At 53.6% G+C, this 14,310-nt stretch overlaps 1 protein-coding gene across 1 annotated transcript in view; it reads right to left on the reverse strand.

Annotated features, from left to right (window-relative positions):
* Positions 1-14,106, reverse strand: part of CIITA (class II major histocompatibility complex transactivator) — a 38,825-nt gene extending 24,719 nt beyond the window's left edge. Inside the window, exon 1 of the mRNA XM_069486135.1 lies at positions 14,019-14,106. Within this exon, the coding sequence (XP_069342236.1) occupies positions 14,019-14,070 (52 nt within the window). The 5' untranslated portion in view covers positions 14,071-14,106. The remainder of the gene's footprint in view (positions 1-14,018) is intronic.
* Positions 14,107-14,310: the final 204 nt, after the last annotated feature.

A 14,310-nucleotide genomic window follows, 5' to 3' on the forward strand; every position in this document is an offset into this window, starting at 1 on the left:
GTCTGGGGCTGGGAGAGGGGAAGTGGGGAGCAACTGCTGTTGGCTATGGAGTTTCTTGGGGGAGGTGATGAAAAAGTTCTAAAATTGACTATGGGGATGGTTACACAACTCTGTGCCTATTCTAAAAAGACCATTGAATTGTACATATTAAATGGGTGAATTGTGTGATGTGTGAACTATAGCTCAATAAAGCTTTTAAAACAAAATAAAACCTGGAAGGCAGGCAGTATTGGCTCCATTTTGCAGATGAGGAACTGGAGGCTCAGAGAGGCTAAGCAGCTTCTGCGAGATTACGCAGAGATTGGCCAGGGAAAGCCAACGTGTAGCATCATCTGTGTGGCTCCAAGGCCCCTGCCCTGATCCCTGGTTTGGGTAGCCTATGCTCCCATGGTGTATTCCTTTCCTCGGGCTGTTGTAACAAACTACCACCAGCCAGGTAGCTTACAACAGCAGAATTTTCCTCTCTCACAGTTCTGGAGGCTAGAAGTTAAATCGAGGTGTCAGCAGGGCCACCAGCAGCCTTCCAGAGGCTGTAGGGGAGATTCCTTCCTTGTCTCTCCCAGCTCCTGGGAGCCATTGGGAACCCTTGACTTGTGAGCTTGTGGCTACATCACCCTGATCTCGGCCTCGGCGGTCACGTCCCTCCTCTCCGTGTCTCAATTCTCCTCTGCCTTTCTCTTATAAGGACACTTGGCATTGGATTTAGGACCCACCTGGATAACCCAGGATGATCTCATTGCAAGATCCTTAACTTAATTGTATCTACAAAGACCCTTTTTCCAAATAAGGTCGCCTTGACAGGTTCCAGAGATTTGGTGTAGGTACATTTTTTGGGGGACCCCCATTCAGCCCACCACACGTGCAATGCGAATACAGGCTGGAAGGAAACAGGAAGCTTCTTGAAGGAGGTGAGAAGAGAGCTGGCCCTGAAGCCAGAGGATCTGAGGGACTTTCTGAGTACCCCATCCCGGGCCCAGAAGACAATGGAGCTGAAATGGGGCGTGACATTGGGAGGGTGATGTCATGAGGAAAACGCACACCCACTCGGGATCCCCGACCAGAGCTCCTTTTCTTTCAATCATCAACAGCTCTCACTACCCATGGAGGGTCTTGGCACAGGCCCCAGGCAGCACAGAGAATGAGCTTCCCAGTCCAACCTTGGCCCGTGGCTGAGGCTGCCTGTTTATAACGGGTTGAGGCGGGGCTGCAGGAACCCAAACATAACCGGCCTGCAGCCAGGGCCCTGCCAGCCATGACCACAGGAAGCAGAACTGAAAGTTGGGGGCACCACCCTTTCCTTGGAGCGGGGCCAAGGCTGGGAGGTGAGGGAGGAGGGCTCCACCTCTGCCAGTACCTTGGCCTGGGACTCAGGTCGGCAATCTCCTATCTTCTCCAGGATGGTAAGAGAAGCCTCCCTGCCCTGCATCCTGTCTGCTGTCTGCCTCCCGTCCCATCTGGGGTAGCCACTGAGGGCCCACAGCGTAGCAGTCTGCTTCTTTTTGGAGGCAGTGTGATCTGGTGACAACAGCTCCAGACGGACCCCAGCAATTCCATGAACGAGTTGTGTGGCTTTGGGCAAGTTACCCAAACTCTTGGTTTTCTCACAGAGCATCGGGTCTGCCAGGCACCCTCGAGCTCAACCTCTTTCATTCTAAAGACGAGAAAACTGAGAGCCCAAGAAGGGACATGACTTGCAAGAGACTCCACAGCTTGTCGGCGGCTGAGCCTGCACCTGATGCCCCAGCAGGAGGCTCCCCATCCAGTGCTCTTTCCTCCCATCAAGATCCTTCCATTCAGATGATCACCCCCATCACATCTAGGCACAAGCACAGGGACCAGGTCCTATCACCAATGGGAGATGGTGGGAGGAACAGCAGGAGGAGCCTGAAGAAGTTGCGCACAGCCTCACTTATTCACGGGCTCAGCTCCAAACTTGGGACGACATTGCCCGATGTGGTTAAGCACGCAGTCAGAGACACACACTGACAGGAGGGAAAGAAGGCAGCTCACGTGAGCTTCGGAGTCAAATTGCCTGACTCTGAGACCACGCTTTGCTACCAACTCACTGCAGTCGGACGAGTTCGTCTTTTAAACTCCTTGGAGCCCCAGTTTCCTCATTTGTGAAGTGGGAATAATAATAATTGGTAACTCATGAGGACTGGGTGAGTCGATCCCCCCGGAGCCTGGAGATCAGTAAGTGCTCATTGAATGGCGGCTTAAAGCAGCACCCGACACACATGTGGAGCAGGATATGCGTGGTGGCCATTATGATTATTAGTTTGCCCCTCACCTCTGTGAGGGTGACACAGGGACCATTTCTCTTCCATTCCCTCCTGCGTCACCACATGGTGATGCCGAGCTTTCTGTTCATTTGCATAAGGAGACCCCCCAGACCCCACAGCAACAAGAAAGCCCCCCCCCCAGCCAGCAGGGCAGCTGGGATGGTCTGGGCCACGCCCCCATCGTGACCGCTGAGTAGCTGTCTGGGAGTTAAGTTACCCCAGGACCCAAGTTCTATGTCATGGGCTCAACCTGGAGAAGCCCCCAACACAACCCACCCCTCAGCACCTCCCATCCTGCTTCCCTAAGACCACCGAAGCCTGCGCCCGAAGCACTTCCTCTCGGGCAGGCAGGGATTTGCGGGTCTCAGTGAACCTCTGCCTCCAGCCCCCACCCCGCGTGAGTTCCCACGGAGCTCTCGGGACAGGGCAGGGTGGAGTACTATGCCCATCTGACAGAGGGGGAGGCTCAGACAAGCCTCGGCAAAATGTCTTGACCAAGGTCACGTGGTTTGGGAACTGGTGTCTTTGATCTTGGCTGTGACGCCTTAGGCAAATCACTGCACTTCTCTGAGCATCAGTTTTCCCACCATTAGATGCAAAAAATAAAGACTGCCTTGCAGGACCCTCAAAAGGCCCAGAGGGGCTTCGCATGGGGTGCCAGCCGCCCAGGAAGCCCACGGGCCAGGGAAGCTCTTCATGTTAAGGGGTGTCAGAGCTGGGACTCAGCTCTGAGACTCTAGGCTCCCAAAATGCCACAGCTGCCTCCCAGTCATGCCAAGATCTACTTGGATCTTGGCCTGGGATGTCCCTCTGTCCCCAGAGCCATGTGTCTTGTGTCTACAGATGCTTAGGAAGTGCTTCAAAGGGCCCTTCAATGGACCCTTTCCCCCACTTGCAATTCCAGAGGGGGCTGGGGACAGAGATGGCCCTGATCAGCCCACTACAGAGGAGAGAGTCCCCTTCCGCTGCCCGGGCACAGGGCAGATCAGACAAGCCAGAGCCCTGTGAGGGCAGGGACCCCGCCCGGCTAGCTTATCTGCCCCCAGCCTCTAGCATCTCTCCGTACATGGCAGGCTCCCCCCAGCTGCCGGGACGTTACAGAACCAGAATTCACAGTGCCTACTGAGTGCCAGGCACCAAATGACATGACGCATAGACAGCCACTTGGTCTAACTTGCACACTAGCTATCTGTGTTCCTGTTTTTCAGATGAAGAAACAGGCTCAGAGAGATGAGTGGTGAGCGGGGATTGGAATGCACTTCCTGGCTCCAAAGCCTCCCTTATCCCACAGCTTTCTGGAGTCCTTCTTCCCTCCCCCACACCCTGCTCTGCCACCCTGAGGAGATGCCCTCGCCCAGGGAGGGAAGGTGTGGGTGGCAGGACAATTTCTCCTTTTGAGGAGGCGTCTGGGGTAGAGCAGAGGCGGGGCTGTGTCTTTTTGGTAAACGGGCAGTATTTTTAGAAGGTCCTCTTCGAAACTGCCCTTCCCCCAGCCCCCCACCTCCAACTTGAGAAAACGTTCTTAATCTTTTTGCCACCAAAAGTCCTCTCTGGGGTTCATTTCCATCCCCACTTCACACTACACACAGTTTTGTAGGTACTAAACAGGCTTCTGAAATAAAAATTCATTTCTCTCTTCCCTGGGGGAGATAGAGTGTTGCCAGAATGTTCTCGTTCAGACCTAAGCAACTTGAGGATCAGGCTACGCAGCTCCTCTGTGTGCTGACATAATGCTCCATCTCACCTGGGGACATTCTTTCCTGTCTGGGGCTGTGCTGGTGCCTTATACTTACTAATTAGTTGCAATCACCCCTTTGTTTCAACTCTGGGTGATTGGTATTAGTATTAATATATGCCCATTTTACAGAGGGTGACACTGAGGTTTGGCTCAGTTTATCAGATGCGTTCCTCCCAGAAAAGGGGAGTATATCCTTGAGGGTTCACAGGAGCACTGCTAGGGAGAAAGGGGCTCTTTTTACCCAAAAAGCCTCCAGCACTGCCTTGCACTGTGGTAAAAGAGTGTAAGGAGTACTTCCCTACTCTTGACCATGAACTTCTCCTGAGGAATGGAAAAACTCTGAGCTGTGCGTCTAGACATGGTTTGAGTTCCCGCTCTGCCTTGATCTTGAGTACATGTCTTTACTCCTCTGAGCCTCCGTTTCCCCCACTGGGTGTGGGAGCCCATCCAGCCAAGGCATTTTGGGATTCCCATTCCGCATTGCCGGTCAGCTCTCCCCTCCGCCCTTCCCCCAAGGCCCTCCCAACCCCACCTGCTCCCCAACCTCATGACTAGCTGTTTCCAGAGGCTGGACGACAGCGGGAGCTGGGAGCCCAGGGACACTTATCTACCAGGAGCAGCCCCCAAGCAGCATCTGCGTGGGGATAATAGTTCAGACAAGGTCCCCTTTTCCTCTTGCACCCCGCAGTCCCCCACATAAGCTCTAGGAGACATCTTTCACTTTTCCCCTCCAAATCTGTAAGACAATGATTTACGGAGCATCTCCTATGATAAAGTCACTGGGCTCAGTTCTCCAGGGGCCCCAGAGAGGTTTAAAGCACAATTCGTGCCAAGGAGCTTGCCATGTAGACCCAGGTGATATTTTAGAAGAGAGACAAAACATGATAATAACAGTATCGCGGTTAAGGTGCAGATTCTGTCTTCAAATCCCAGTTCTGCTGTGTGGCCTTGTGAAAATTACTCAGCCTCTCTGAGTTGTAGAATCTACTGCATGTGGTTGGCATAGTGCCTACCTCATTGGGTTGCTGTGACTAGCCTAAAGTGACATATCCAGTAAGTGGTATTAGCACGTAAGCTCCTTGGCTGGGCTTGGTGGCTTGCACCTGTAATCCTAGCACTCTGGGAGGCTGAGGCGGGAGGATAGCTTGAGGTCAGGAGTTCGAGACCAGCCCAAGCAAGAGTGAGACCCCATCTTTACAAAAAATAAATAAATAAAAAAAAATAAAAATTAGCCAGGCGTCATGGCACATACCTGCAGTCCCAGCTACTTGGGAGGCTGAGGCAGGAGGATTGCTTGAGCCTAGGAGGTTGCAGTGAGCTGTGATGATGCCACTGCACTCTAGCTGGGGTGACAGAGGAAAGCCTCTGTCTCAAAAAAAAAAAAAAAAAAAAAGATGTAAACTCCAAAATTTAAACAGCAAAGGGTCCCTTGACATTGCACAACTGGCAAAAATTAGAGAGCTGGGAAACAACAAGTGTTGGCCACACAGGGTTAGTGGGACATAGACTGGTGCGGCCGCTCTGGAGAACAAAAACCTGGCATCACTTAGAATACACAGGGATCATAGAGCCTACAACCCACTTCAGTTCAACCCAATTCAGCTCTCGGGTCTATACATCCTAAAGAAAAGCTCCCACACTCCACAAGGGGCCCCATCTGAAGATGCTCGCTGCCGTGTTGTCTGCGGTGACAGGGAGTTGGAGGTCATCGGGGTGCCCAGCGCTGGGGGTGTGGACAGGTGAGAAGCAGCCACTGCACTCCATGCAGGATGACGCAGTGATTAGAAGCAAATACCAAATGCATAAGAAGCAATGCAGGGAGATCTCAGTAACATAATAGTATGTTATGAAAGAAAAAGAAACAGGATAAGGTCTTATTGCCCAATTCCAGATGTGCAGGGTGACACACGTGCACATAAAAAAGCAACACATGTTTTATAAGAACACATCCAAGGAGGAGGATGCACCATAAATGCATAGAATTCGTGCCCAGAGGGTGACAGAGGAAGGGAGACAGGGAAATTAATTAATGAGGACAGATGCCTCTTGTGCTCCAAAGACCATAGTGCACTATTAACTGAGCGGGCCATTACCCATGGTTTAAGGTCCTGAAGTTTAAAAGAAAAACCAAAGACAAAAGCAAAAGGAAAGAGGTGAGTTGGGGTAGGTATCTCTGCAGCTCACCAACAGGTTCTGCACAGAGCCTGGCATCTATAGATGCTCTAAAGGGACAAATGTGTGCCCTTGACACCCCACAGGCTGTCGGGGGATGGGTCGATCGTGCCCAAGAGCCCACGGTCCTGGGGAGGAGATGAGAACATGCCGGACGTGGGGATGGATGGGGAGGTGGGAGCCATCTGCAGAGGAGGAAGCCCCCAGCCCTCTGGCCTGCCACTTGCTTGCCCAGTGTGGGTGACCCAGGAGGATGAGACAGAGAGGACTTAGAGGAACTAATGGTCTCACTCAAGACTTTCACTTCCCAGAAGGGCTTGAAGAAGTCACAACAGAGTGCAAACTAAGGCATGTAGCAATGCAGAGGGACTTACGGCCCTGGAAGGCAGCTGGAGGTTCCAGTCATTTCTCCCCAAGGCAGGGAGACGGAAAGATGTGTGTGTGCATGAGCATACGTGTAATCAAGGCCAGGGGGCCAGACAAGCTTCATGTCAGCACAGGTCTGGACATACTGCTTGCTATTGGTTGGCTCTGGAATCCCACTCTGAACTGCAGGCTCTTCATCTGTGCCACAGGGGCTGGCTTTAAGCAGGGTTTCAAAACCGAAGATTGAATCAGGCCTATAGGCCTAGTTGTTTTGTTTCCCTAGCCAATCAATATAAGTGTGTGTGTATGTGTATGTGTGTGTGTGTGTTTTAGTTGCCATTACAATGTCTCTATTTAGAGTACACAATTAATAGTTGCCAGAGGCCCTATTGCCTTCTGCCAGGCCACATTTCACAATTATGGCCTCTCGGGCACTTGGGTTTGCAACCTTGGCTAGGAGGCCCTCTGAGGTCCCTTCCTGCTCTGGAAAGATGGTGGCTCGGGATGGGTGGGTGATTGGGGCAGCGAGAGGCAGGATTAAATTCTGTCCTGCAGTGGAACTGAGACACACAGTTCCCTGAGCACCTAAATGGGCCAGTGCCACAAAGGGAAGGAGCAGGTGGCACTGGAGTCGCAGCACCTGGGTGCTGGGCGTGCTTTCCCAGCTCCAGTGAAGCTCAGATGGAGAGGGCATCACGAGATAAACTGGGAGCTGTGGGATGGAAGTGTTGCCCTCCGTGGTTCCAGCATCCTCAAGGATCTTGGCATTTTCATCCCAGCTCCCAGCCCTTCCAGGCTTGAGCCAACCAGCCAGTGGCAGGACAAGGAGACCTCAGAGCAGGAAAGCTCGGTGTGAAGCAAGACTGGCTCCAATCTCTGGCCATGGAGCGTCTCCGCAGTTGGAGGTGGGGCAAAGGAAGAAGGACGGGCCCAGCCTTGCAGTCTCCAACCCCACAAGTCCCCAGCAGCCTGGTGGGACGGGACCAACTCCAGCAGTCATGAGTCCTGACATCTGGGCACTTGCTCTGCTTCTGACAGGCTGTGTGACCCTGGGCAAGCCCACTCCCCTCTCTGGTCCCCAGGGCCCTCATCTGTTAAATAAGAGGATCATACAAGAGCAGTGGCTTTCCAATAACATTTCACAAGGATCCCAAATCCCTGAACAGGTAAAGATAGAGCTGTTAGGTTCAATGGGATCGAGGGGCCCAGAACCTGTCTTCCCCGAAAGGGGCCGCACAGAATACAGTCTAAAAACACGACTCCACTCAGTGAAATGAGGCACCTGAGGAGGCGACGCGCTGTATGATTCCGACTATGAATCTGGCAAAGGCGAAAGCAGGGAGACAATTAAAAGGTCAGTGGTTGCCCGAGGTTAGCGGGGAGACAGGGAGGGAGGAACAGGCAGAGCACAGACGCTTTAAGGCAGTGAAACTATTCGATGTGACACTCTAAAGGTGGATACGTGACATTATACGCTTGTCCAAACCCATAGAATACACAACAGCAGGAGTGGACCCTAACATAAACCATGGACGGTGCGTAATAACGGTGCGGCAGTGTAGGTTCATCAATCGTGACAGATGCGTCATTCTGCTGGGGGTCGCTGACAGTGGGGGTGTCTGCGCACGTGTGGGGGCAGGAAGTAGATCGGGAATCTCTGTTCCTTTGGCTCAATTTTTTCTGTGAACTTAAAAATGTTCTAAAAAAATAGAGTCTTTGAAAGAAAAACCCATACACAACCCCAGGTAACAGTTTAGGTCCCTTCCTCCACCTCTGATCTGACAGTTTAGACTTGCGTAGCGGATGCTGCAATGCGCTGCCCAGATCAGCCCCTCTAGGACAGCCAGCCCTTCCTCCAGCTGCTGGGGGGCTAGTGGCCCAGAGCTGGCAGCTCAGCCTCCCTGGGAACAGCCCAGAGTCCTACCCTTTCCCTGGGGTAGCCCATATCCAATGACTGGCCCATGTGTGGTGTGAAGGTCTGGTCTCCTTGACTCGCTTTGGGACAACCCCGAAGTCCATCCCAGCTTCCCTGTGGGATTGTCGGAGACCGCTGTCGTGACTGCATTGCACCCCAACTCTTACCTCTACCCAATCCTGCTTTCTTCCCTTTTCTCTCTGAACACCCCCCAGTAAACCTCCTGTGTGCAAATCTCCACCTCCTAGTTGGGTTTCCAGGGAATCTGACCTAAGACCACTCGGGTCTGTTTTTCTCTAAGAGGGGCCTAGAAGTCACACAGAACCCCACAAAAGATACCATAGAGGCCACCTCTGAAACTCAGGCAAGCCACCTACCTTCTCTGGACCTCGACTGAGGACATCCACCTCATAGCAACTTGGGAAATCATGCAACTCAAATGAGACGACTCTAGTTTGTGCGTGTGCCGGTAAAATGGCCAAGTTATGGGGGGTGAGGGGCCTGGGGGTTCCCAGGACAAGAAGGGAAAAGACAAGCTGTAAGGGCTGCAGCCCTTGTCCGGATTGAAGGCGGGCTTGCCCGGCCTCTCGGGCTCCGGCGTCCCTTCCCCCTGCGTGCCCCGACACTCCTAGCCACAGTCAATGACCTGGAAAGGAATCCAACAAGTTTTTCCTGGAAGAGAACCTGACCCAAGTGCTGGGGTTGGGCGGTGGAGGGAGATGAGGATTTTGTGACTGCAGTTAGCAAAAACAGGCCCCAAGCTCCAGCCCCAACCCCTCCAGCTCAATTTAACATAGTGCCAGCCCTCTGCTGGGTGCTAGGGACCCCGCCACGAGCCATGAGCCGGCCCTGGCTGCCAGGATCTGACCAGAGTCCAGCAGTCAACAGGTGGTGTGAATGAGCATGACCTGGAGGTTAAACGCACAGCAGCTCCCCCCCCCCGCCCCCCGCCCAGTGGCTCTATTCGGGGAGGCTAGAGCTGGGCCCAGGAATCTGCATTTTTCAATGAGCGCATGTGTGTACACACACACAATCCCCTCATGTCCCCACCACCACCACACACTTGCCCTGTAGTGACTCTGAGAAATAAGATAGGCTTTACTTCCAAGGTAGTGTGGGTTTCCACTTGCCAAGATGACATCACCTCTTAACACAAGGAAGTCAACAATTCTGCATCCTCCCCCCAACCTTCCAGACCCTCCATTTCTGCAACCCTTCCCGTTCTCTGCAGCTGGAAACCCCACAACCAGATTGGACACTTCCTCAATTCTTAATTTTTCCTTCCTAAAGTCTCTTAGCTGCCCTCTGCTACCAAGCCCTTGATCTAGTAGTCCTCAGACCCTCAGCCTAGACTTGACAACAGCTTCCAGATCTTTCCTCGAATCCAGAGTCTCCCAAACTTACTCATCTGCTACTTTTATGATTTTTTTTTGCCATCTCTGCACACCACCTGTTCTATGTATGATTCCACTTATATGAAATATGCAGAATAGGTAAGTCTATAGAGACAGAAAGTAGAATAGAAGTTTCTAGGGGCTGGGAGGAGGGGATAACGGGGGAGTTATTGCTTAACAAGTATAAAGTTTCAATCTGGGATGACGAAAGAGTCGTGGAGAAGGACGGTGGTGGTGGTTGCCCAGCATTTTCAATGGCCCTTAATCCCACTGAGTTTACTCTTGAAAGGGGTTAAAATGGTAACATTGATGTTATATATATTTTACCATGATTTTACAAAAAGAAAACTTTTTCCCCCGTGGGAAAAACCTGAACAGTATCACTTACCATTGAAAACAAAAACAATGTTACCAAAATAGTGCCAACTTCCCTACTGCTTGTTAAAAAGAAAGATTAGCAAGCTTAGAGCACTGTTAAAGATGCCTACCTACAAAACCAGAGATTTTTCTCCTTAAGGAAAGAAGGACTGAAAGAATCTCCAAAGTATCCATGTCTTCCCCATGAGAACCAGTGTCAACTAATGCTTCTTTATGAACTGTCCTTGGACCACCAGTCCCTTGTGTCCCAGCCTTTGGAAACACCCCTTCTGCCCACGATTGCCTCTCAGATCCTTCTAAACAATCCCTTTGGAATCTCTAATAACCACTCCCGAGGTGTGCATTTTCTTCCAAAATGCTTCTGTGGGTGGTAATCAGGAAGACAGCTCTCATCTTTTACCCATTTTACAGAGGAGCCTCAGAGACGGGAAGTCACTTGTCAGTCGAGGTGACTGAAGACCAGTCTGAAGCCCAAGGAGAGAAGCTTCCCCCCTCCCTCTGGTGACTTCTCTGATTGCCCGGGACGGACCCAGGGCCATGGGAGAGCATCCTTGTGTTCATTTCCTGACTCTACTCTTCACAAGGTACCAGGTGCTGAGGTCTCAAACATGAAACCAAGCCGCAGCCACCAGACAGACAGGTCTCCCTGTGACCACCCAGGACCTGCCCTGCACGTGCGGAGGCTCACACCCGCTCTCCCCCAGACGCTGGACTGAGCTCTCCGGAGACCCAGGTTCCAGCCTGACTCTGCCAGCTGCTTGCTATGTGGCCTCGGGCAAAACCAAACCAAACCACAAAACCTCTCTGGGACTCAGTTTCCATGGAGGTTTTGTAACACACACACACAGAGTGAAGGGATTAGACTCCATCAGCCTCTCAAAGCCTTAGTGCCTTGCAGGGACTTTGGAGCACTAACACCGGAGTCACCTGGGACAGAGAGGTGATTTACCCTGTAGGTTCCGAGCCCTGCCCCAGCCCTTGTTAATGGAGCCTGGGGGTGGGGCCTGGAAAGCTGTACATTGGCCCGTCTCCCGGCTCAGCCCAACGTGCAGGAAGCCAGAGACCTCCTGGCTCCGTCATTTCTGAGGACCTTTCACCTCACATTCTGAGACCCTTGGAGACCAGGTCCTCGCCTAAGACAGCCTGGGGTTTGGCAGGTGATGATTCATGGGGTCCTCTTCCCACCACCCTTTGGCTCCACCCAGCTCAATTGGAGGAAGCACCAATTTCCTTAATCTGATTGGGGAGGAGTATTTGTTTATTTTTTTCCTTTGTTATGGGTAGCCTAGATGAAATACTTCCTGCCAAATTTAGGAACTCCTGGCTATGACTGGGGGTGGGGAACTGTGGACTCTTAGGCTGTGCCACCCCTCCCGTGTCACCTGGGGTGGAAAGAGGGGCTATGGGACTCAGGGGGATTGCAGGCTTTAAGAATTCCAGACAAAGCTAGGCATGGTGGCTCCTATTCTGTCTTGAACCCCAGGGAGACACCCCCCCCACACACTTTAGGGGCCCTTTAGTGTCTCTCCTTAGAGGGCGTGGCTCACGACCCCAAAGCCAGGTAGAGATGCCAGATCAAGGACAGTCCTGTCCAGAGGACCCACCCCCAACCCACGATGGCCAAAGAGAGGTGAGGATTCCTCCAGTCTCGCGCAGGGACCCCACCTGGAGAGCCCAGTACCCAGACTCCAGAGTCGCAGCGAGAATATGACCCAACAGAGAAACTGAGGCTCAGAGAAGGGCGGCCGTGGTCCCAGGTCCCCCGTACAGGAAGGTCCCGTGTTCCCCTCCTGGCGCCGCTGCACACCTCTGCCAAATCCAGCGCGCGCGCGGCGTCTGCCAAGGGCTGGCCCCGGGAGTGCGCCGGCTCCGCGCGCTCCTGGCCGCGTCCCAGACTGCCCCAGCCTCTCCGCAGACGCTCCCGCCGGCTTTCCCCGCCGCCTCCGCCCCCTAGCCCCGGCGCTCTGGGCGCAGCAAGCCGAGCTCCCAGTTCCCGGCTCGTGGGTCCTGCGTGGAGTCGTTCCAGGAATGCTGGAAACGAGAAGTTTCCCAGATCTACATTGTGCACATTCCTTTCCCTCTCCTCCCAGCCTTGCTGTGTGACCTAGGGCAAATAGCTGCCAGTCTCTGAGCCTTGATTCCCAGCCTGACTTTAGGGGCTGCAAAGGGCACTTTGGTTACCTACTGCTGTTCCTCGGGCTCCTGCGCGCCGCCGGTGGCCTCTCCCTCCGCAGCTCTTGAGGCCCCAGTGAGCCTGGGGCAGCCGTCCCCTGGCCATCCCACCTCTCCCGCCCCACCCCGCCCCCGCCGCTCTTTTTCCCTTTCACTTTCACTCTGCACCACTGGGCTTGGCCCAAGCGGGGGAGCAAGCTAGCAGCTACTGTGTCCACCACGTGCTTTCCCAGAAGTATCCCTGTGACACCCAACACCTCTAGGTCCTCCAGGAGGTCTCTTTTTTAGCCAGCTCCTCACAATGGCCAGCCCTGCTTCTGGGGAGGGTTTTAGGGCAGGAACCCAGGGGACCTGGGGAAGCTCATGCCCCGCTCCCTGGGTGGCCCTCTGTTTTTCTACAGCTCAGCCAACCTCAAACGTTGCAAACCACCGGGGCAGGACACTTGGCCCCCAGACGAGCTAGCTGAGCCCTTCACTCCCCTGATGCAAGCCCTTGGGAGGCAGAGAGACTCCCTCAGGACCTTCACTGAATGGAAAGCCAGCCTTGGTAAGCCGGGGTGCCCCTCACCACACCCCCAGGTGGCAACAGTCCCTCCCTTTCTTCGCAGAGGTCCTGGTCCCTGCTCTGCCCAGGGCATGAGACTTTGAGAAAGTCATTTCCCCTTTCCAAGCCTGGATTTCCTCATCTGGAATTGAGGAAATCAATTGCAGATGGGCCAAAGTGACCTCTGACCTCTCTCTCCCCCCTCAAACATGCCCCTCAACAACCTATGACGGCAACCAGCAGAACTGGCAAACCTGTCTTCAGTCCCTGGGCTCAGAGCAAGCCAGACATTGCAGGGGAGTGTGAGAAAACGGTTCTCACCTTTTTAACCGCACAGTAACAGCAACACCCATAATAGTAGGCTCCTATGATAATATTCGGTTGCTACAGTGTACCAGGCACCGTCCTAGACAAGGGCATACCACGCACGGCCAGCAGTCAGCTGGGAGTCAAACCTGCCATGCTGCCTTCAGAGCTGGGGCTATGTGTCTGTGCTATGCTCTTCGCACCAGCTGTCCCCTGTCCCCTGCCCCACTTCTCAAACAACACCATTTGGAAACTGAGGACAGGGCAGCGTCTGCCCAGGTGACCAGTTATCGCCAGCTGCTTGGGCTCAACCCCTACACCCGGGGCTGACTCCAGTTCTGGGTTCCCTGCTTCCCCCCTGGATGCGGTGGGGTCTGGCAGAGGTCCCATCCTGTGTAAGCCCCTCTCAATATTTACCCAAAACCGAACCTGACAGTGAGAGGACCTTGTGGTTTGCGGAGCAGGGCCAGCAGGCTGAGAGCTAATGCCACGCCCCCTGAAAGTTTGACTTCTAGAACTCTTCAGCGCTGATAAAACCCTCTCACATTCCAGGCACCTGGCTGACCTGAATTTTCCTCCAGTGGAAGGAAATAAACAACTGCTTCACGTCTTCCGACAGCCTGCCCCAGAAGGACACAGACCTCTCTTCCCACCCCAGCCCCCCAATTCAGAGCGGTGTCTCTGTTTTTCTGAGACAGCAGGGCCAGCCAAGACCTCACTCTAAATGAAGATGTATTTTCGGCCCTTTTACCTTGGGGCTCTGACAGGTAGGACCCAGCAGGGCGTGGAACCAGGCAACGCATGGTGTAGGAAGTCCAGCCAGGCCAGCAGCTCCTGGAGTCCGCAGCCCTTCCTCGGGCCCTCAGCCTTCCCAAGGATGCCGTCCAGTCTCGTCGGATGCTCAGCTCAGAAGCAGGCAGCCTCATCACTGGCCTCCCTCCACCGTGGGGAGCCCGCCAATCAAAGCCAGCATGCAAAGGAAGCAAGCAAGGGACTGGCAGAAAACTCTCCCTGCAAGATGGCCCCAAGCTGTCAGAGACGTC

Source organism: Eulemur rufifrons, chromosome 14 (assembly GCF_041146395.1).
Source record: "Eulemur rufifrons isolate Redbay chromosome 14, OSU_ERuf_1, whole genome shotgun sequence".
NCBI classification, from domain to species: Eukaryota; Metazoa; Chordata; class Mammalia; order Primates; family Lemuridae; genus Eulemur; species Eulemur rufifrons.